Source organism: Magallana gigas, chromosome 7 (assembly GCF_963853765.1).
Source record: "Magallana gigas chromosome 7, xbMagGiga1.1, whole genome shotgun sequence".
Taxonomy (NCBI): domain Eukaryota; kingdom Metazoa; phylum Mollusca; class Bivalvia; order Ostreida; family Ostreidae; genus Magallana; species Magallana gigas.
Window position 1 is genome coordinate 45978067 of NC_088859.1, and position 24377 is coordinate 46002443.

At 33.1% G+C, this 24377-nt stretch overlaps 1 protein-coding gene across 1 annotated transcript; it reads left to right on the top strand.

The window, feature by feature from the left end:
- The first annotated feature begins 12576 nt into the window (after positions 1-12576).
- Positions 12577-24369, top strand: LOC105337792 (neuropeptide SIFamide receptor). Its single transcript, XM_066067495.1, has 3 exons — positions 12577-13207; positions 18043-18142; positions 23302-24369. Exons 1-3 carry the CDS (start codon positions 12904-12906, stop codon positions 23987-23989), a joined length of 1092 nt encoding a protein of 363 aa, XP_065923567.1. The 5' UTR covers positions 12577-12903; the 3' UTR covers positions 23990-24369.
- Positions 24370-24377: the final 8 nt, after the last annotated feature.

Sequence of the window (24377 nt, forward strand, 5' to 3'; positions counted from 1 at the left end):
AACGTAGCATTGCATTTCTTAAGAAAAATGTTTTTAAACATTTTCCCTAATATATACCTGTGTTGAAATTTGAACCCATCTTGGGGCCCCAGTATTGGTCTAGGGGTCATGGTTTCATCAATTTAAAATTCATATTATTTTAGAATGTACCATGAATATTAATTCACAAATTGTAGCAATGTAGTTCTTGGGAAGATATTAAAAACACATTTCCTATATGTTTCAACGTTGAACTTTGAACCCTCTCGGGACTTGAGTATTGGTTGGGGGTCACGTTTTTAATAATTTAGAATCTAGAATATCTTAGGATGCTTGCATAGTAATATCACAAATTGTAGCAATAAAGTTCTTGGGAAATTTAAAAAAAAAACATTTTCCTTACATACCTCTGTTATACTTTGAACCCCTCTTTGAGCCCCAATTTTGATCCGGGGGGTCACGGTTTTAACAATTTATAATCTACAATACTTGAGTATGCTTGCATAGTAATATCACAAACGTAGCATTTACTTTTTGAGAAGATTTTTAAATATTGCCCCTATATATTTCGATGTTAAACTTTGAATTGGTACCCAGTTTTGGTCCGGGGTCACCAGTTTAACAATTTAGAATCTTCATGTATGCAAACTTTGTTATGAATATTGGCATTTCTGGTGCAGTGGTTCTTGAGAAGATAATATACTTCTATTTCGGATTTGAACATATTTTATTATGCAAAATAATATTTACATAATAGGATTGGGCAGCAGGCAAAGCCTATTTAAGCCTTCTATACTTCTATTTCGTAATAATGAACCTTTTAAAAAGGGTTTCGCCCCCTTAAAAACAAATTAGCCTTCCCATAAGGTTGTCTTGCACCAAGTTTGGTTCAATTTGGCCCATTGGTTCAAAGAAAAGATCAAAAATGTGAAAAGTTTACAGAGAGACGGACAAACGGACGGACAAAAAGTGATAGGAAAATCCCACTTGAAGCGAAACTATGCAAATTTGAGCAGTTAGAAAAAGTTATTCTCTAAGGTATCCCACTCTTCAATGTTCTTGTATCAAAAATTTCATGAAAAGTATATCGTGGAAAACTGTAGACAAAACACACTTAAAAAATACAATGATAATGGGAGGTCAGTGTTCAACCCTCTTAGTTATGGCCAATTTAATTTGACCTTTTGCACCTAAAATGCGATTTCAGCCTGATTAGGATTTATTGTCAGTTATTTCTTCAAATATATATATATATATATGGCTTCAAAGGCAAAATTGGCTTTTAAAAATTCAGACATTTTATATTTATTTGCATGATTTTATGCTAAACGTGTATCACTATCTCAATATATAATTTTGTACATGTCACACAGAGCCTATAGAACATGTCACCAACATATCAAATGTTACAAATGTGAATAATGAATAAAGTATAATAAAAAGAAAAGTATATTGAAAATTCATAAATTTACTTGTTTCTGTCATTTTTGTCTAAAACCCTTCCGCACAAAAAATAGTTCCCCCTAAAACTTGTTTGTTTCTTGAATTCAAATGGATTTTCCTTATGAATATTGTTTATTTATGAAATAATGATCTTTCTTTGATGATCAAATAAATAAAATCATATTCATTTAAAATTTAATGATAATCTGCGCAATGAAATCAAAACTTGAGGAGTGGGTTACCATAAAGAGAAAGAATAAATCCAGATGACAATAGACAATCGTTAGGAGAAAAACAATAAGCTACAAGCCATTGTCAGAATCCGCTAATAACAAAAATAAGATGGTTGTGGGACAAATTAAAGGGGAAACATCGAGTAAGATGTGTCTTTAAATGCATACAAGAAAAGAGAAATAATGCAAAGAGGTATGTAAGAACGATAAACAGCCGAGTTATTCTCCATTGTCCAACAAAACATCGATGCACATGAAGCACCGATCCATCTTTTTTAGCCTTTTTATGACAATTTATTGCTTAAAAAAATTTAATGCTATGTTAAATCTTGCCAGACTGAAATCAAATGTACGTGTACACACTCTCATGCGATTTTAATGCCGCTTGACTGAATTTGATAAAATATGTACATGTAATTTTTATGTTGGTCTTTCATTTCATTCTCCATATTAGAAAATGGCAAAATGTTATTCAAGTTCTTTTTCTCGACCTAAATGCTATTTGTTTTTCTGTAAAGTTGTCAAATTCAACGGCATTTTTATAAATGAGTTTCTTTTTTTTTTTAAAAGGAGAACATTGGTGAAGTACTTATACTCACTTGTTAAATCACGTTTCCAAATAAACGATTTTCGTAAATGTTTCAGTACCAGATTCTATGTAAGATGAATTCAATGAGCTATTCATAATTGTCCCAGGACTAGACCCATTTAACTACACATGGTGCATGTTTTTGTACTCTTTAAATTAAACGTTAGGATCCTCAGGAGTAAACATTCACTATGAGGCATATATTGGATATCGCATACCTTTGTGAATCTCTTCTAACAAAAATAAAGGAGAAACTGGCAGCAAATCCGAAGTTATTTTACAAAACACTACCTAAGATGGTAAACTCGAAAATCTCATCGATGTGGTATTTACAGAACTAAAACACTGTTCTAGTTCGATGAAAATAAGATATTTCTTGTTTAATAAATGATGTGATGACTCTGAATTAACAAAACAGTTGCTTTTGTTCAAGAATACATCGTTAGAAAATATGCTCTGTCTATGTTATTATTTCCTATTTCTTAAAAAATGTGTCATTTTAATAGTGGCAACTTTCTCTTCATCTCAATAAAACATTTATGACGATTCGGTTGTTGATTTTTATATTGACTTGGAGAGGGCAAGCCATATTGAAAACATGTTTCAGAAAGAATTCCGCGAATAATTGGTATATTTTAAGCGGATCCAAGCAATATTAGAAGTGATAGGATTTGGTGTCAGTTCTTCGTAAAATCCTCAATTTTATATAGGAATCCTAATTGTTTCTTAGTCCAAATAAATCATTGAAACCTCTTTACCTTCTAATGAGGTTTTTAATAATCACATCGTATACGAAAACATGACACCCCTTGCCACAGTTACAAGGAAAAAAGGTAAATTGAAAAATCACAGTAGGTTAAAACGGTTACTACCATTGTTTTTCACATATCCAAGTATAATTTTTTTTAATAGAAAAAATATAAAAATTCGCGAATCAGTTTATATACTTTAAACGGATCCAAGCAATATTTGAAAAGATAGCTTTTAGTTCTTCGTAAAATCCTCAATTTAAAAAACTAACGTTAATTGATTTAAATAACAGGAAAACGTATACAAAAAATATTGTAAAAATGATAACGCTTGCCTTAACTTTTTCAAAATGTGTAGTTGTTTTCCAAATTATGGACATCTCTTAACCTTTTAAAATATTTAAAAATAATCATATCGTATATGAAAACATTACACCCCTTGCTACGGAAACAAGGGAAAAGAGAAATTGAAAAATTTCAGTGGTTTAAAACGGTTACTACTGTTGGTTTTCCAAATATCCAAGTATCATTCTTTGAGCAAAACTTTCTGTTCTTATTATTCAACAAGAAAGAAGTATTGTTACTTAATCCGAAAGTAATGTCTATACGTAAATAGTTTGAAAGGTTAATAAACTGATATCCTCCTTCAAATATATTATTGTAGATTCAAAGTAGTTGGTTACGGTATCAATAAGATTTCATTTAAAAATTACAAATATATTTATTCCTCTTCTTTTTATCTTGTTGCCTATAAAACGGTTTTCAATTTTCATTGACATGAATTAAAAAAACAATCCTTGATAAATCGTATATGTTCGAAAAGAAGTCTTGAATATAGTGTAGTAATGATGGTTACAACAATGAAATCTTAAATATTTAAAATTATTCTTATTTCAGCAAAATGTTTTAATTTGTTGCATTTCTTTTCATTTCATCACGGATGGCTAAATGTTGCGACCGCATACAGTGCCTGATTCTGGAGTTCCAACGAAAATAAAATGTGTCGGAGTTCCTTACACTGAACCCGTGTGGGTAATGGTGATCTGGCGTCAGTTATGTTTTGAGTAGAAGCATTCTTTTCCTTTAAGATTGGTACTGTAGAATCGATATCAAAACCCAAAGTATATATATTATTATTGATTTATTTAGTTTTAAAATGTACCTTGTTCTTCGGAAAAGTTACTTGTACCTAATGATGCATCGGTAATTGAATATTAGTTGCTAAAGTAGCAATATGTGTATTTAGTTAATCTCTTGCTGGAATTAATTGTGCAAAACAGAGTATCCATTATAGGTAAACATCGAGACTCATCGGGTCAAGATTTCAAAGGACGCAGCTGCAGTATCTGGTTAGCGAATTAGCCTATTTTCAGATGAGAGAAGTTAACGCCTTTGGAAAAGACGGTTAATTTTTTTTTCATCTAAAGGGCTCCAAATAAGCTCCTTTGAGACTTTAAACAATGGTAATAGATCTATGTATATCGAGGGAGTGGGATAGTAATAATTATATTCAGGCTATAACGGACCAGTCTGAAGTTAGCAGCCACTAACAGCAGCCACAAAGCCCATAGAAGCTAGCAGCCAATAAGGAAATTCATCAAAGTACTGAGAGTACTCGAACAGAAAATTATATATTACTTTATTACCGGTATATCTAAATTAGGCCTAATATCAAGAAACTTTATGCCTGAATAATTTCTCTGAGCATTGGCAACTTCGGAGGCAGTAAAGCTTGCCTGGATAAAATGTGTTTGTGTCTACTGAATTCAATTGAATAATGGTATTTGTATATACGTATGCTTAAAATTTGATCTCCATGATTGTTTACTCTTCTCCGAAAATAACATGCATCGAAAATCATAAAAATCGTCCAATTATTACTAAAGTGGGACGATCAGACAATTTACATTGTGATTTTATTATCATTAAAAAAAACTAGCCTCAAACCAAAACGAAAGAAGAAATTAAACATGAATTTGGGATTATTTTGTGTCAGCCATGTTTTGACGTGAAACTTTGGAATATATACAATGGTTTAGTTAGCTCACCCGAACCTTTGGAATATATACAGGGTTAGTCAGCTCATTCAAACTTTGTCATATTTTAGCACATTTTGACCATTTACAATGATATATAGGTTAAAAGTGGTCCATTGTCTTCCTTATCTTTGAAGTGTGCATCAAACGAATAACAGGGCAGTGTAGGGGTCCTATGGGGCTATTATTTCCCGGTCTCAAATTTCGGCTGTAGGGGTACCACCAAGTGGCTCCTGGGGGTTCTGGCTCATTTCAGGGGTTTATATCTCACTTGAGATTGAGCACAAAAACTTGGAAATATTAGGATTAGGTACCAAATGGTTCCCAGTCATTTTGGCTTCCTTGGTGGTAACCCTACAGCCCAAATTTGAGACCGGGAGATAATAGCCCCTTAGGTCCCCTACACTGCCCTGGTATCCGTTTAATGCATATTTCAAAGATAAAAGAGATAATGGCCCGTTTTTCACCCCTATATCATTGTGAAATGCTAATATATGACAAAGTTCGGGTGAGCTAAACCGACTCTTTTCGCTGTCATTGTTGTATCCGTCGGGGGTTCACGTCAAAAAATGGCTGAGACAAAATAATCCCAATTTCACCTGAGGATTTTTGCCGTTTTTGACTGCGAAATATGATAATCTTTTTATGAGAATAAAATTACAGTGCTATGTGATTTATTGTCTCATATTCGTATCAATACGATGTATTTTTTATTTTCCATTGTTGTTGTTTCCGGGGAGTAAAAAGCCCCGAGGATAGATTTTTAAACACTGTTCAACTTCGATGTAAACAAATTATCTTACTACACTGTATGTGTCTTGTGTTGTGTTTGTTAGATTGTTTGTTTGCTTGTTTGGGATTTATAGGGGGTGGGTTCTAATTAAACGTAGAGTAAGTATTGTATGTTTTATAAAAAAAAATCCAAAGGTTTGCTTTCAATTGACAACATATAAATGTGTTTTGGTTAGAATATACAGCGAATATCGTTGTGTGCCTTTTAATTTACTTTAATTTATCATGTCTTATATATCATAATACGTTTGCATAGCACTTGATACGATGCATATAGTTTCTCTATATGTATCAATAAGACTACACTTAGGATAACAATATCTTCATAGCTTATTACCCGTATAGACGTATTTCATTTCTATCCAACAAAGACACATTTATAACTCTTATCCAGATGAGCTTTACTGCTTCGGAAGTCGTCAATGCTCGTACAAATTATTGTCCATTTATCATTTTTATCTTAATTAAAATTTGTCGATACTAAAGTAAAATATAATTTTATGTTCGAGTACTCTCAGTACTTTGATGAATTTACTTATCGGCTGCTAGCTTCTACGGGCTTTGTAGCTGCTGTTAGTGGCTGCTAGCTTCAGCCTGGTCTACATCGCTATTTTTTTTTACAATTCCACTCCCTAGTTGCAATTTTTGCATTTCACTATAAGTTGATTCCATCTGGAAGTAATTATTTTTTAAAGTCTACTTAATGAATATGAGCGAAAATCTATGAATTCTTCCAAAATTGTTGCTTTGCAATTTTGTAATACTTTAACAATACTAATGTAGATATTATTAATTACATTGGTTAAACCTAGCTTTTGAATGAGACTCTTAATCACTTTGATCCAGTTAAGTAAGTTAACGTAGAAAACTGAAAATGAAAGTTGTGATTCGAGATCGCCTCCATTTGATGTGCTTTTTGTACTAACTCAACTAAGTGAAACTTCAAACTAGAGTGATAAGCCCTCGACATCCGCAATATCGGAGAGGTGATCCAAGGAAAATTATATCAGGTTCTCTTTGGGAATCAAGTAAGTTGTTAGAACTAGTGTCTAAACAAATTATACATGTATATACTAAAAATTATGTTCAACCTAATTTTAAAAGTAATTATCGTAGACGTCAGGGGAGGTACACTTAAAACAAAAGTGGTCACATAGTCTCTAGACAATGGTCTGTCATTTGATATATAGGTTTTTCAAAGAAAATGCATCTTAAGCGGGTGTAAAAATGCCACCTTGTCAATGGCATAATGCTCTTTCCAGAATTAAAAAAAAAGTCGGTTAGACGAAATTGGGACTGAATGACTGACGTACATACGGAAAAACAGCGATAAAGATAATAGTCGCCTACAGTTTCACCTGTTGGTGACTAAAAAGGCAGCTATAAACTCTATAGTTTCATTAAGTTTCACCTGTAGGGAACTAACAAAACTGTTCAAGTAACATAACATGATACAATTCAATTTGTTCACATCTTTTTATTCAAAGAATTTATTTCACAATCTTAATGAGGTAACCAAATGATAAATGGATTATTTGATTGAACTGCACGGTTTTCATTTTTGAAGAAGCCCTACCACTAAGATTAGGAGCTAAGTCTTATATCTACTCATTTTTCCCAATCATAGTCCATATGTACGTGTGCAACGTCCTTTAAACGTTGAAGAATTCACCAATCAAGCCAATTTTGTAGTCGGAAAATCTGGCACATAAACTGTAGAGCAGAATCGATCCAACGACTTTCCTTTCCAGGACTTGAATGATTAGGTGTGCTAAATTGTGTTTCCGTGCCTTTGTTGAAATTGATTGAGCAATAGATAAACTTAATCTTTAGAGTAAGTTATTCAAAAAAAGCGTATGAAAGAAACTTAAGTATTATAATCAATTTAATTAAACCTAATACTACAAATACTACATGTACTTTTAAACGTTAATAATTCTATTAATGTGAAATGAATAAATTGCATTGTAAACAAACAGTTCTTTTACAGAATCAAGGCTTTGTCGGTCGCTGAAAAACAGAATTGATATAGCCATAAAACAGACCTTGATCTTGATTACGACATTAGTATCTTTTAATGCAGAGGCAGAAATATCAAGACGATTTGAAAATAGGTAAAAAAAAGAAGAAGAGAAGACATGACTTCAAGAGAGCAGAGGACTCAACAAAGAGACCGAAAGATGAGCTTGGAAAAAGGAAATGAAAAGATGCAATCAGAACAGAAAAAAATATTTCCATCCCAGTTGTGCTTCTTCAGAGCACCTACATGTACCTCAATGTTCTCATGAAGAAATATAGCAAACTGTTACAGAGATTACATCAACTATAGACAGGCTCTGGAAATGGAGAAAAAATGGAACTCAAAAAGAAAATGATCGTGTTAATTAGAAAGGATAATTATGCATGGTACAACTACAAAACATAACACTTAGGAGTAAGACTTTTTAAAAAGCCTTTACTGAACCCCAAAATGACCAAAAGAAAGAAGAAGGAAAGAAAGAAAGTAAAAAAAAATAGCAGATGTTTTCTATCTTACATTAACAGAAGAACTGAATATGAAACACAGGTAAGGAAACAAGAAAAAGAAAAGAACTGTCGCAGATACACTGCCTGGAATGTTAATAAAAAGGGCAAACTTTTGAGGGGAGCAGCTTAATTAACTTTACATGATAAAGGAGCGTGGTCACGATTTTGGTCAAATTTTATTTTTTTGTTTTTATTATTCACAATGCTTTAAATAAGAATGCTTTTCTAATGATCAAATAAAATTCAGAGTCAGTCGTAGAGTTATAAGCAAGATACAGACCTCACAATTCTTTGTCATGTAAACAAGGCTCGTGTCCTGTTTTTGTTTACATAGGTTCAATATACCAGTAAAAATCTTTTTCAAGTTGATTTGTCAATCTTTTTATTCATTTTATGCATAAATAAACAGTTCCTAACGTTTGACACATATATTTTAGGCCCAAAACTGAAATTTTCACCTGAACGTTCAAAATGTAAACAAAAACTTTGTTTACATAGCAAATAATTCTAAGCTCTGTAACTCGCTTATAAATCAACGAATGGCAATTAAATTTTAATTGCCTATTAAAAATACCATACTGAAACACTGTAAACATTAAAATCGGAAAAATAATTTTTGACCAAAATTGTGACCATGCCCCTTTAATAGGTTTACAGGTGAATAAAACAGAATAAGAAAAGAGGCAAAATTACTTGAAAAAAAAGAACCAGAGTTTTGACGAAGGGAAGAAATTAGCATTGAATAGAATAAAGTCTGATGCCAAGAAACCATTTACAAAAATAAAGAAAAATAAAATAGAGTTTGCTCAACAGCAGAGATAAACTCGACCAAAAATTTTGCTTAGAAAATCTAGCTTAGCTTAGACATCAATTTATACTATAGTAGCTTTTGACGATGTCAACCATTCTGGGTTACATGTACACATCTTAAAGATTCTGATAGAGAGGCATGCATTTTCAAGCAACATGACAATTTTCAGAACATTGTTGAGACTATACACAAATTGGAAAAAAAAAATCAAACTTGCAGGACCTGACTATGCTGTGCGCATTTGACACGAAGAAAAATATGCTTTAGTATTTTGATTGACCTGATTTTCCTTTACTCATCCCGAGTTTTACTGATTGCTAATAATTAATACGATAATTATTATATCGGAGGCTTTAACGGGTATAACATAGACTGGGCCCACTGCCATCGCAGACTTCCCAGTACTGGGTTCCTATTAATATTGGAAACCATGTGCCTCAATCTTCTGCAAATTTACTATGTCCTTAATCCCAAATTCCCCATATGTAATTCTGCATGTAAAACTATTTCAAATTCCTACCCTGCCCTCTACTTTCCTATTACCTTCCTAAGACTTCTCTTGTTTCTGCAAAGGCCTCTCCGCTGTACACGTGTCGCCTTTGAGCTTTTCAGCAAGTCTGCCTCAGCTGCTGGCTGCGTTGAATTATACTTGTGGCAGTTCATTCTAAAGAGTGTCAGGTCATTCCATTTTTATGGGTGCGTTAAATTCTATTTTAATATATATTTATGACGTGTATCTTATTATTTGTCACTTTTTTATGTTAGTCATATTATTACTTTTATTTTGTTTTATATGTTTTACTATTGGGTGTCAGCATATTGCAAAATATATTCCAAAAAACTTTACAGAGTTGTCAGTTGTTTTTCTAGTCGAAGCTAACCCACTGGATGATGTATAATATTTTACATTTCGTCATTTGATTATATGACATTTGCTTATTTCTAAAGTTGTTTTGTTCTTTCTATGGATATAAATCAAAAAACCTAATGTAGTTGTGTTGGCATTAAATAAAATAAATTAGCTATTATGTTTAATGATAATACTTTTTAATCTATGTGACGTGTGTTTTCCTATTGTTTTTATCATTTGTTTACATTCTATATCACTCGCTGATTGGCGTCGGATGATTACGTAATGGTTTGTGTTATCTCTAGGTTAAATTTCCTTTTTTAAATATCATCTTTGTAATTGAGGTCTAAAGGAATCAGCGTGGTCCTTGAGACCACATGATCATTAATTATCTGTTTACTAAAGAAGAAAGCCACGCTGAACATGCAAGAAAATTATTTTGGAAGAACATTCCATCGACCCCTTTTTTGCCATTTTTATAATGTTGCCCTTTAATTAATATTTGAGTATATGTGAGTATCTTTGGGGAAGATTCGCACCATCTAGTGTAACTTGAGCTTTGCCGTTGACTTCAGGCTGTCCAATAATCCTTCCATCGGAAGGAATTTTTCACGACCCTTTTCCGTTCCGAAATCCCTCCTCCCCTTTCCTCTTGCAATTGTTTAACTTAGCTTTGAAAAATCAGGTTGAAATGAAAGGTTGAAGTCAACGAACACTCTAGTTGTAAATTAATTAGAAAGGTGATTAGTTAATTGATCGATTCTTGATTGGCTTAGTTAGATGGCGAATGGTATCATCGTTGTAAGACAATTTTTTGTGTGACGTGTGAAGTCATTGCTGTTTTCTCCCTCTGTCGGGTCAATCAACCGACGAAATGATAAGACAGATTGCTAACCTTGGATATGGCTTGCATTGCCCAAACGAACTAAGTCCCATTGATGGAAACTGTGTTTATTTAATGATAAAAGAAGGATCGGTGCTCCTTGCTGGCCAATAAATCGAGGACTGAAGCGTCAAAATGTTTCTCATAAAAACAAATTTGATTTTCTGACAACTGAGTCTAGAATTGGTGAACTTAACTCCTTTTGTACATCGATGTTGTAAATTTTGCAAATTGTTGTATTAATTTGATGGGAAAACACAACCATCTTTGTGAGGACCACGAGGGTTCTTTATATAATTAGAGCTACTCGTCGTCATTTGTCAATCACATAGACACCTCTCTGATTATACATTAAACAAGAGTGTCAAGCACTTTAAGTAGACAAAAATAGAGGCGTCTGGCTTTCATTCGCAAGAAGTACATCGTTATACCATCCCCAGACTCTGTGTGCCTGAACAAATAGAGAGAAGTTTCCTGTAAAGTCTCATTCAACAAATCTTCATTTATCAGCCTTGAGGTGAATTATTGAGCTCATTTCAGTTTTCTTCCGCAAAATTTTTCTTATTGCAAATTTTAATGCATGCTTAGAGTTCACAAAAGGCCATTTTTAAAATAACAAAAAAAACATTCAATTTTGTTGTTTAATTTAATATCTATAATTATTCAAAATCAGTTTACATGAATTGTTCTTCTGCAGATCACTCTAAATTGTAAAATTTTCTGTATAAACCATATGTCCATAAAATTAATTGCCCAGATTTGGGAAATTTTGTATTATAACAACTTTTCCAAAATACTGTGTTCTATTTGAAAGAACAACACTCACAACTAACAAGTCATTGGTTCGTGGATATTTTGTAGTAATTTTCTACCTCCAAACAAAGAAGAGTTTGGTGAAGTTACATTTTACCAATAATGGGTCAGGAAGGTTAAGTGTGGAGAAAGAGACAAATGAATAAATAAAACAGAACGACAGTATTACCACTTTCGGGGGCTTCTCGACTCAAAATATTGGTGTCTTTGATTTTTTTCTTTCTTGAATGCCTCAGCTTGCTACCAGCATGCCGACCACGCTTTTGCGTCGACTGAATAGTCTTGCGACATCACGTGATCAGGTGAAAACAGAATATTTAAAACTGGGGCATTTACAGACCTGGTCGGTCAGTAAAGAAATAATTGGAAATTATATGCAATACTTTTAAATGCGTTTAAATTAATTTGTATAATTTGTAGAATGTTTACAGCTTATGTAGATCATCACACTGTTAAAGTTTGGGTGGATTTTTTACATAGCAAAAACAGCGTTAAAATCGGCATTAATAGCTTAAATTGAGATAATTTAAAATGTCAATTTTTAGTTAGTAATCACCAAAAAACCTGTTACAATAAAGACCGATTTTTTAGTTTAGCATTCTGAGTTTTAATCCAAAGACAATTTTAACGGCGAATGTTCGTGTACATCACTATCTATGTCTTTTGGAAACTAAAGTCAATGTCAATACCATGACGTGATAGTAGCCCATCAGAAGAAAAAAACAAAATGTATTTCAAGTCATTCTGATCTTTTACTAATGTATCAAATAGCTCATGGGAAATCCAAAACAGGAACTATGGATTTTTTTCAATATTCTTTTCGATACTACTCAGTTGTATTCCTATACCGTAATGATAAGACTGCTCGCTCATACGCTAAGTCGTTAAACAAGGGCCAATAACAGCGAATCTCCGATCCAGCTCTCTATAATGAAGCGCTACCCGCAGTCTATCGAACTCTTTGCACACTAAAATAGATTTTAAATTGTCTGAAGGTGATGTAAAAGAGCGCCATCCGACAATTTCGATCATTTCATTTCCGCTGTGTGCCCTTCGATGTCATGATGCTATTCCGACAGCGCTAAAACGAGACAAGAGGAGGCATTTAATCAAATATTATTTGATTCTTTGAACAAAAAACCCAACCCAACTAGCTTGTAAAGGATCTGCCTTAGCTTCGAGTAATCCGTGAATCAGGCATGACTTCTACATTGCCTTTTAAAAATTTCACATTTCAGAACTTAAACAACAGTGTTAGTAATGTGAGTGTGAAACAACTTTTTATTCTGAAACAGCCTTCCTATATGATCGCTATCTATTCCATTGCGTACAGTGTAGTGTTTCTGTGTGCTTTGTTTGGGAATCTTATGGTGGTCACCGTTGTTTTTAAGAACCGGGCCATGCGCACGGTGACTAACTGCTTCATTGTCAACCTGGCCGTGGCTGATATCCTTGTTGCAGTATTTAATCTTCCAATTACTTTGCTCTCCAATCTTTATCTGGGTAAGTTTTAAATTATCTCTATTTTAAATTTTGGATTAAATCTGTTGAATCAGAAATGTTTGTTTTTAAAACTCCCAGCTTTACATTCCAAAACTCATAGCTTTACTTTGCAAAACGTAACAGCTTTTGCAAAACTTCAGCTTTATTTTGCAAAACTCACAGCTTACCTTGCAAAACTTAAGCTTTACTCTAAAATACAAAACTTACAGCTTTATTTTAAATTACAAAACTCAAAGCTTCACTTTGCAGAATCCAAACTTCAACTTTGCTATCCTATAGTAAAACAACAGTGGTTTTATCTATTGCTTTTCAAAGGGCATCGTTTTTATTCAAATAATTGAATATAATACGATAGAGTAGATTTCTGTTTTGATGGTAAATGATAAGAAATACAATATTTTACAGTAAAACTGATTTGGCTTAATTCGACATCGACATCATTGCTGACAAATAATGAAAACTGAATGCTCTAAAGAAAATATAAAAATAACGGTTTGGCTTATTGCAATTTTTTGGGGTACAAAAATAACTTCAGGTAAATGCTTGTATAGTTTAAATACTTTGATGTTAAGTAGTGTCTTAAATAATAATAAAAAACCCACGGTCTCTTCTATTTCATTTTTTTCTGAAAACACGAATACAAGATTTTTTAGTCCCCTAATAATGATGTTGGCGGGACTTAAGGTTTTAACGCGTTTTAAATAAACGAATGATACTGCATGTACAATACGAGGTTCCATCAAAACATACGAAGACTTTTGCCATAGAAATATATCTACAAATTATGCTTAAAATCAAAGGTATATTAAAACATCAATATAATTATCATGATATTCTATGTACCAAATTATGACAGGATATAGTGTTTCGTTCAACAGAAATCAGTAACTAAAACAGATATTCTCATTAAAATTCACTAAAAAAGATGACGTCGCCGGACGTCAAATAGCAACGAGAAGTGCTAACAATATGGATTTAACTCCGTAAAACGCCGATTCAAACTGAGAAAATGCTCGATGATGCAAATACTATGTCAAAAGTTATTCGCACATTTGTGTTCAAATGTAATTCACTTTTTTGGGTGATGGTAAAAAATGACAATAATAAACCGTCAACCATCTCCAAAATCCATAACAGAGCAACACGCAGGCACGTAGCTTCGGGGGGGGGGGGGGGGGCGAGCCCCCCTTTTTCTCGCAGCAACTAATTTTCTTAAATTAACATAGTAAAATTGAATCAGCATGGAGTTGCCCCCCCCCCCCCCCCACTTTTTTGGGAGTATGTAAGTTATAAATATACAATCCCCCCCCCCCCCCCACGGATTATGAATCTGAAGATTTTGGGAAATTACATTTTTTCCCCTTTTTTTTTGGCTTGTCAAAATTTTTTTGATGAGTCTTCCCCCCCCCCCCCCACTTTCAAAATCGATGCTACGTGCCTGACACGGACCTCCAAAAAGATAGAGAGCATCCTCTGCTGACCAGTCACACCCGCCGTGTGCTCTTTGTCGTAATCGGAAAAAACGGTAACTGGTTTGATTTTTTACATCAAACGGCCAGAAAGAAAAATGGAATGTCAGTATTTTTAAAATGAGTAACGTCATCAGACGTCCAGGGTTTTCCCTACAGTACTGTGAACGCAGAAATACAGGGTAAAAATAAATGAAAACTTCGAAGTTTAAATTAATCTGAGCAAATTAGATGTCAAGTTGCATAGTGCCGTTTTAAACATTGCAGGATGAAAAGCACAAGAGACTAAGCGTGATATATACATTGGCCATTTTGATAAACTGTGCATGCGTCATTTTGACGTTTCAGTTTTTGACGTTACCGTGCTCCTTGGTAATTAAACTTGTTATTAAAATCGGGTAACAAAAATAAGTGTTGATGTACGAATTAACTTGTTAGTCATAACTTTCAAAAAAAACTATATGATAGACAACCATAATGTGGGGGTACCATACGGCTTTCCATAACAACCACATAGTCTTCGTATTTTTGATTGAACCTCGAAGTCAGAATAAAGTTATCTTCGATCCATGTATAACAAAGTTATTAAAAAGATGAAAAAGAAAGAGAAAGCCCGAAAGTGTTTTTATGAAATACAATTCCAATCTTTAACAACTTACAAGAAAGTGAAAATCAATATTTTGTACTAAAGGCAATGGAAAACAGATACTGAGAATATTGAATTGTCAATTGTACATGATGGAACCAAGTCCAAGTCTTTATGTTCTCGATTCTAGTGTCAGACTGTAAATTCTGTATTTCATGTACATGTATATTGATAATGGCGATACTCAAACAAGACGTTCTCGAGATGTTCAAAAGCAAAAAAGAAAAGAAAACAAAACAAATCAAAACAATAGGATGATCGACGATTTGTGGCACTCATATGTTCCAGTTTTTAAAACGCCTTTTATGTCAAAACTTGTATGTCATTTTTATATTATATGAAAATGTAGATATATTCTTGAGCTTTTTCTAAAATTCACCGTTATAGAATGCTTAGGCTTGATTGTTGAAATTTTATAATTTTGTTATGATAGTAGAAGTTTTATTCATCGTATACAGTACATTTTCAAAAATAAAAGTTATTCTACAATTCGATTTCGAAACATAAAAAAGTGCAAAAATACATTTATTGGCGTTATCCTTCAAATAAGCATGTCTATGCAAGTCTTGACTTAAGTTTTTAAAAATCAACGCAGAAAATACAAACTTGAACTGTTTACAACTCTGATTATTAAAATGTTATTCTGTTCATGGCATCATTGTTTTGGAAAAAGTTACATCATTAATCTTAAAGCATTAAAATCAAAACCGTTTGGGCATCTTTTTAACCGAATCAGTGGCACATTTTTCTGGACGTGAGTGATTTCCCTGTCTACGTGACTGCGTAGATGAGATGTAATAACAAAAAATAAATCTTGTTAGAATTATTATAACAGAGGGAGTATGATATAGCTGTCCAGGCGACCCTAGACGAATTTGTCAACGCTAGTGACTGCTTCCGATGGGAATGGTAATTATTCCTGGAGTTTGACAGAAGATGAAGTACAGGGCTAAATATCGAAGACTGGTGGCTCCTTGGATAGTCAAAAGTTTTCCCACAAAGCCATTTTTTAAATTATTATTTCAGAGCTAATGATGCCAATTGTGTTTACGGTTTTTGATTCCCTTGCAACTTCGGTTTGCAATATGAGAGAGACGACTTTAGTTTAAAAGTACTATTCATAAAATATCTTTTAACCACACCAGAGGTAAACCCACTTTTAAGAAAATTTTAAACACTATAAGCCTATCTGGACAAGAACGCGTTCCAGTGTTTTTCTGATAAAGAAAAAATCAAATTGTGGTTGGAAAAATTTTAACCATTTTCTAAATGTCGCTGAAAATCGTGATTTTATGGTCTACTTTCAATTTGATTTGGGTTTATTTCTTCGGTAATAAAGAAAATACCGTAGGTACCTAATCTTTAAGCAAATTTTCAAATAGTGGATATTGAAAAAAAAAATACATTACGGTGTTAAGGAGAAAAATGTGCTAATGAGATGAAATGCAATGGCATCGAAGATGCACGTAATGCATTAATTCTGTTGGGTGAAGACAATGCTTGAGAGATCGGAATTTATTGATTCATCCTATAAAACGTGTTGCATTGGCATTAAACTAATTCTATTCCTTCCGATTAAGGATACCAATGTTCCAAATCATTTTAGACATAAACTTGCGCGTTCTAGGAATCTAATCATTTGAATTGCATGACAAAATATCTCTGAATTTTTGGGTCGAATAAGCAGCAAGTTCATGGGAATTGGGATCATAAGGAGTTAGCGTGTGGAGTGATTGGTCTTATTTATTTTTGCAGACATGTTTCACACCGAGACCAACTGAAACACTGATAGGTTGTAATGAGTTATAAAGGGGACAATACATACTTAACAAAGCAGAATTCAATACAGCGTTCTCATTTTTTGTCTGTAACGATTTCCCTGTATATAAATCTTTGGTAATGAGATATCTTTATTTAATTATCCTCACCCTCTTGTCTTCATTAATAAACGAATAGATAAAAAGAATGTATAGCCTTCAGATACGTGTATATAGCTCCCCTCCGCCAACCACTGATATAAAGCGACAGATCAATAAATATCATTTATTAGAGAGCTAACGACTTACATCTTAGAACATGGTCATTCATTATATTCAATATTTAACCAGTATCAATTTCCGCGAAATTAATTGAGCAAGGTTAATTAATGGAGGGGTGAACACTCTCCACATCGTTTACTTCTCGTTATCATTATAGGAGATTTTATATATGGACAATTTGCTTTGCTAGCGATTAAGAATGTCACGATGTATAGACATTATCTACAAACTTTTAATTGTTTTTTTTGTAATCGATTTCAGTATGAAATATTTACATTGATCTACTAAGCATTTCTCAAGAAATATAACTGTGTTTCTTTATCGATAGGTTTTGCTCACACTATTAGTAATTGGTTTTATCTTTAAAACGCAGCAATTATATGTACCACTTTATTTCATATTGCACGGTTCTAAGATGTAGTTTTCGAAAAAGTCTCATATTACATGACCACTTGCATTATCATTTGGTACAATATTCAGAACTTAAAAATAAGGTTTATCAACAATACATCGTGTAATAATTGGCATTGACCCGTATTAGATTACTCGTTTACGTAGTCTTCTCATCATTTTTTGCTAAATGAGTTGACGTAAATGAGAAACAGCACTCTAAACATACAAATCTAATTCAACCTTTGGTTTCCAGAAAAAAGAAAATTGATTTGAAATTTTATAATCTAGGTTGGCCTTTTGGACCTATTCTGTGCAAAGTGACGCCATACCTCCAAGGAGTGTCCGTCTGTGCATCTGTAAACACACTGGCCGTCATAGCAGTAGACAGGTAAACACTAAACACTCTACAATATATAGCAATAGACAGGTATACACTAAACACTCTACAATATAAAGCAGAAGACAGGTATACACTAAACACTCTACAATATATAGCCATAGACAGGTAAACACTAAACACTCTACAATATATAGCGATAGACAGGTAAACACTAAACACTCTACAATATATAGCGATAGACAGGTAAACACTAAACACTCTACAATATATAGCGATAGACAGGTAAACACTAAACACTCTACAATATATAGCGATAGACAGGTAAACACTAAACACTCTACAATATATAGCCATAGACAGGTAAACACTAAACACTCTACAATATATAGCGATAGACAGGTAAACACTAAACACTCTACAATATATAGCGATAGACAGGTAAACACTAAACACTCTACAATATATAGCGATAGACAGGTATACACTAAACACTCTACAATATATAGCCATAGACATTTAAACACTAAACACTCTACAATGTATAACAGTAGACAGGTAAACACTAAACACTTTACAATATATAGCGATAGAAAGGTATATACTAAACACTCTTCAATATATAGTGATAGACAGGTATACACTAAACACTCTACAATATATAGCCATAGACATTTAAACACTAAACACTCTACAATGTATAACAGTAGACAGGTAAACACTAAACACTTTACAATATATAGCGATAGAAAGGTATATACTAAACACTCTTCAATATATAGTGATAGACAGGTATACAATAAACACTCTACAATATATAGCGATAGACAGGTAAACACTAAACACTCTACAATATAAAGCAATAAACAGGTAAACAATAAACACTCTACAATATAAAGCCATAGACAGTTAAACACTAAACACTCTACAATATATAGCAGTAGACAGGTATACAATAAACAATCTATAATATATAACGATAGACGGGTAAACACTAAACACTCTACATAACACAGCGATAGACAGGTAAACACTAAACATTCTACAATATATAGCAGAAGACAGGTATACACTAAACCCTCTTCAATATATAACGATAGACAGGTATACACTAAACACTGTACATAACACAGCGATAGACAGGTATACACTAACCACTTTACAATATATAGCCATAGACATTTAAACACTCTACAATGTATAGCAGTAGACAGGTAAACACTAAACACTCTACAATATAAAGCAGAAGACAGGTATACACTAAACACTCTACAATATATAGCCATAGACATTTAAACACTCTACAATGTATAGCAGTAGACAGGTAAACACTAAACACTTTACAATATATAGCCATAGACATTTAAACACTCTACAATGTATAGCAGTAGACAGGTAAACACTAAACACTTTACAATATATAGCCATAGACATTTAAACACTCTACAATGTATAGCAGTAGACAGGTATACACTAAACACTCTACAATATATAGCCATAGACATTTAAACACTCTACAATGTATAGCAGTAGACAGGTAAACACTAAACACTTTACAATATATAGCCATAGACATTTAAACACTCTACAATGTATAGCAGAAGACAGGTATACACTAACCACTTTACAATATATAGCCATAGACATTTAAACACTCTACAATGTATAGCAGTAGACAGGTAAACACTAAACACTCTACAATATATAGCGGTAGACAGGTAAACACTAAACACTCTACAATATATAGCGATAGACAGGTAAACACTAAACACTCTACAATATATAGCAATAAACAGGTAAACAATAAACACTCTACAATATAAAGCCATAGACAGTTAAACACTAAACACTCTTCAATATATAACGATAGACAGGTATACACTAAACACTGTACATAACACAGCGATAGACAGGTAAACACTAAACACTTTACAATATATAGCAGTAGACATTTAAACACTCTACAATGTATAGCAGTAGACAGGTAAACACTAAACACTCTACAATATATAGCGATAGACAGGTAAACACTAAACACTCTACATAACACAGCGATAGGCAGGTAAACACTAAACATTCTACAATATATAGCCAGACAGTTGAACACTCAACACTCTAAAATTTATAGCGGTAGACAAGTATACAATAAACAATCTACAATATATAATGATAGACAGGTAAACACTAAACACTCTACATAACACAGCGATAGACAGTTTAACACTAAACACTCTACAATATATAGCGGTAGACAGGTATACACTAAACAATCTACAATATATAGCGATAGACATGTATATACCAAACACTCTGCAATATATAGCGATAGACAGGTAAACACTAAACACTTTACAATATATAGCGGTAGACAGGTTAACACTAAACACTCTACAATATATAGCGAAAGACAGGTAAACACTCTACAATATAAAGCAATAAACAGGTAAACACTCTACATAACACAGCGATAGACAGGTAAACACTAAACATTCTACAATATATAGCGATAGACTGGTAAACACTAAACACTCTACAATATATAGCAATAGACAGTTTAACACTAAATAATCTACAATAAATAGCAATAGACAGTTTAACACTAAATAATCTACAATATATAGCCATAGACAGTTAAACACTAAACACTCACACTATATAACGGTAGACAGGTATACACTAAACACTCTACATAACACAGCTATAGACAGGTAAACACAAAAATACTTTATAATATTTAGCGGTATACACTTAACTCTTTACAATATACGGCGGAAGACAGGTAAACACTTAACACTTTTCAAAATATAGCGATAGACAAGTAAGCACTAAACACTCTACAATATATAGCGATAGACCGCTGAACACTAAGCAATAAAAGGAGTAGACACGTATACAACAAACACCAATTGATAGGCATACACTAAATCAGGAGCAGTATAAGGTACACACTAAACACTGGACAACACATTGCTATAGACAGGTATATACTTAATATTTACCACACAATACATAGATGTAGACAGGAATCCACTTTACTATACATAACAGTAGACATATATACATTTAATACAATATTTACATTTAATTTAGTAGAAGTGTATATACTCTACAATTGATAGCAACAGCCATGCATTCAATTTAACTCTATAGAGCACATATCAGTGAACACTTTTCAAGTACAAGTCAGAAGATAATAAATGTATACAATGTACTTATTATTAATATACACAATATGATAATTGACTAGTATGGACTGAACACGTTATGGTTAAAACAAGTCGACTTCAATATACTTGCACTTTATAGTAAACATAAGTAAACGAGTGTATACATATCCAATGTACTACACATTATACGTGACAAGAGAAATTACAATTGTACACTTAACGTTTTATAGCTAATACAAGTAGGCAGGTACATGTACATATGTACACTTGACATTTTACTGTCCGTGTGTACATTTGATCATTTATCACACCAGAGAACAGAACAAAGCATTTTGTTCCAATGGATACAAGAATTTTCATACGATTTTGAGATAATATGAATGCTATTATAATTTTTATGCTGCTGTAGACGCCTGATACGTCCGCCTTCTTGTATATTAGAATTACATGTACGTTGACCATATGTACACATTAACTTAATCGGCTATGTTATGGAACGATAACATTTTTTATCAATGTTTTTGCAGGATATGTAACAAATAACAGCCTATTTGTTGGTTTTTGCACTGATTATTTGAGATAATTTGCCGCCATTTTTTATGCATTCCACATACCACTCACAGTTTCTTTATTTGGTGTTCTGTGTGTATGGCGACAAATTGGTAAATTTGCACCACTCACCCCTTGTAGCTTCATCCTGATTACATTTTATCTGGCTAAGTGTAATGTAGAAGTATATTAAATACACACATCTTTGTTTGCAGTGCTTATTTACATCTTTAGAGATTTACTTACAAAAAAAGTAAACATTTGTATGACTTATATGTAATTATTGTCAATTTTGGTGCGGGGGGGTGGGGTGGGGTGGGGGGGGGGGGGGGTAGGAAACTACAGAGAAACTAAACTTGGCTGTGAAACATATGCTTTTATTCTTTCTTGTTGATATATCAATGAATGAATTATAACAAAATACATGTACAACAATTAATTTTGAAATATTCATGCACAATCAAATTTTAAAAAAGTTTTACTGTTCTCTGCACAAGAAATCGGCAATGTGAACAAATTGGCACCCTTTCATCCCTACCTTTAATTGTAGAGAGTAGGTATCCTTCTATATTGAAAACAATTCCAAAAGTAAGACTCATAATAAATTGTTTGCTGAGGAAAAGGAAAAAAATTGTATTTATTAATAATTCCGTATGATGTGATAATATCTCAATGATTTGTTTATAATCATAGTACTAGTGTATCACTGTATGCATACATGAAAACGTTAGGTAATGTTTATATTTATTAGTGAAACAGGACAGATTATTAATATTTAGATTATTTAGATACATGTACTAATCTTCATGCGGGGATCTAGAAAGGAGGGGGTCAGAGGATCTGGACCCTCTCCTCGGGAAAATTGGAGCTTATTAAATTTACATAGTAAAATTTTTTAAAATTGGCCTAGGACTCCCTACAGAAAAAATTAGCTACGCTTATGAAGTTCTCTACCATAACCGCATTTTTACGCAAAAGGGGTGAATAAACCCGGGTTTTAAACTATTACTGGTGGTGAAATACCTCAGGGTTCAAACGCATCAGGTGGAAATGCACCAGGGCAAACAAAATCACTTAGATCCGCGAAGCACACTGCATTATTACTAGTCTACTTAGATATTCTGTGTAAAAGTAAATACAAATAATTATTTAGTTAGGTAGGGAGAAGTGAACATAGCATTTATTTGTATATAAGAGCATGTACGTATGATTTTTATTTAGAACAGTTTGATGTCGCTAGGATACATATTTTCAGATCCTTGATTTGATTGGTTAATTTAGATATTGAATCTCGAATTTCGAATCTTGAATCTCGTATTTCGAATCTCGTATTTCGAATCTCGAATCTCGAATGATCCTTCTCGGCTTTCGTAGATTAGGCACTCGGACTCTCTCTTTTACGTTCATGCCAAGATCTTTACTATTTTAAAGACGATTTTAAAAATTTTCATAAATCATAAACATTTCTAATACTACAACTTAAATCTATTTCAGATACTTTGCAATTTGTTCTCCGCTGAAGTATAAGTTAGACTCCGTACGACTGCGCAGGATCATCGTCTGCATCTGGATCACTTCCGGTGTCATCATTGTCCCGTGGGCCGTTTTCTACATACAACAAGATTACAGCTACACCGATCATATCACGCTCAACATATGCTACGAAAAGTGGCCCAGCGAGATCGCCAAAAACGGATACTTTTTAGGTGTGATTTTTCTGTGTTGCTATACAATTCCGTTGGTTCTTATATGCATTTGCTATATGGGGATATGTATCAAGGTCTGTAACAGGAAACAGCTTGGAACATGCAGTTCAGGAAATAATGTTATTCAAAGATCAAAGGTTAAAGTGGTGAAGATGCTTGCTGTTGTGGTTTTCCTATTTGCATTTTCTTGGCTACCTTTATACATAGTTAAAATGCTTATAGCATTCCACGATACTAATAATAATTTTCTGCATGACACAGTGATCCCTCTCGCACAATGGCTCGGATCGTCAAACTCTGGAGTAAATCCGATTATTTACTGCTCCTTTAGCCGGAAGTTTAGAAACAGCTTCCGAAAAATTCTGTGTCCGGGAATTCTGGGAACCAATGCAAATGGCCAAGTCAGGCGAAACAACACTCCAAAGGGGATGTATGCTGAAGCGACAGGGAACGAACGCTCGTACACGTTTGTGTAAATTAGAAAAAAAATATTTATCATTATTGAAGCAAATTTATACAAGTATTTCGTAAAATATTCAACTACCAAACAAGTCTTATATATTCAATCTTGTATACCGAGGTCATTTTTACTTTCAACATCCTTTTCACTAGTATATGAATTACTTATGCAGTTCTAATAGACGGGCTTTGGTATTTGTTTATAAATATCTTTGAAGTAACGAAGATAAATGCTACAATTTATAAATTTTTTGATAAGATAATTTTATTTCCAAATTTTGTGTGTTAAAGGATTGTTCCTGTAATTTAGAATGTCTGAAAAATGTGTAATGGTTTAATGCTCTGTATGATAAATGAAATATCAATAAAGAAGATGGCGTTTTCAGACCATTATACATATGAATG

Coding starts and splice junctions, on each gene's coding strand:
- LOC105337792 (XM_066067495.1), top strand. CDS start 12,904: ATGACTTCTACATTGCCTTTTAAAAATTTCACATTTCAGAACTTAAAC. Junction 13,208..18,042: donor GCTCTCCAATCTTTATCTGG/GTAAGTTTTAAA, acceptor TTTATAATCTAG/GTTGGCCTTTTGGACCTATT. Junction 18,143..23,301: donor GCCGTCATAGCAGTAGACAG/GTAAACACTAAA, acceptor AATCTATTTCAG/ATACTTTGCAATTTGTTCTC.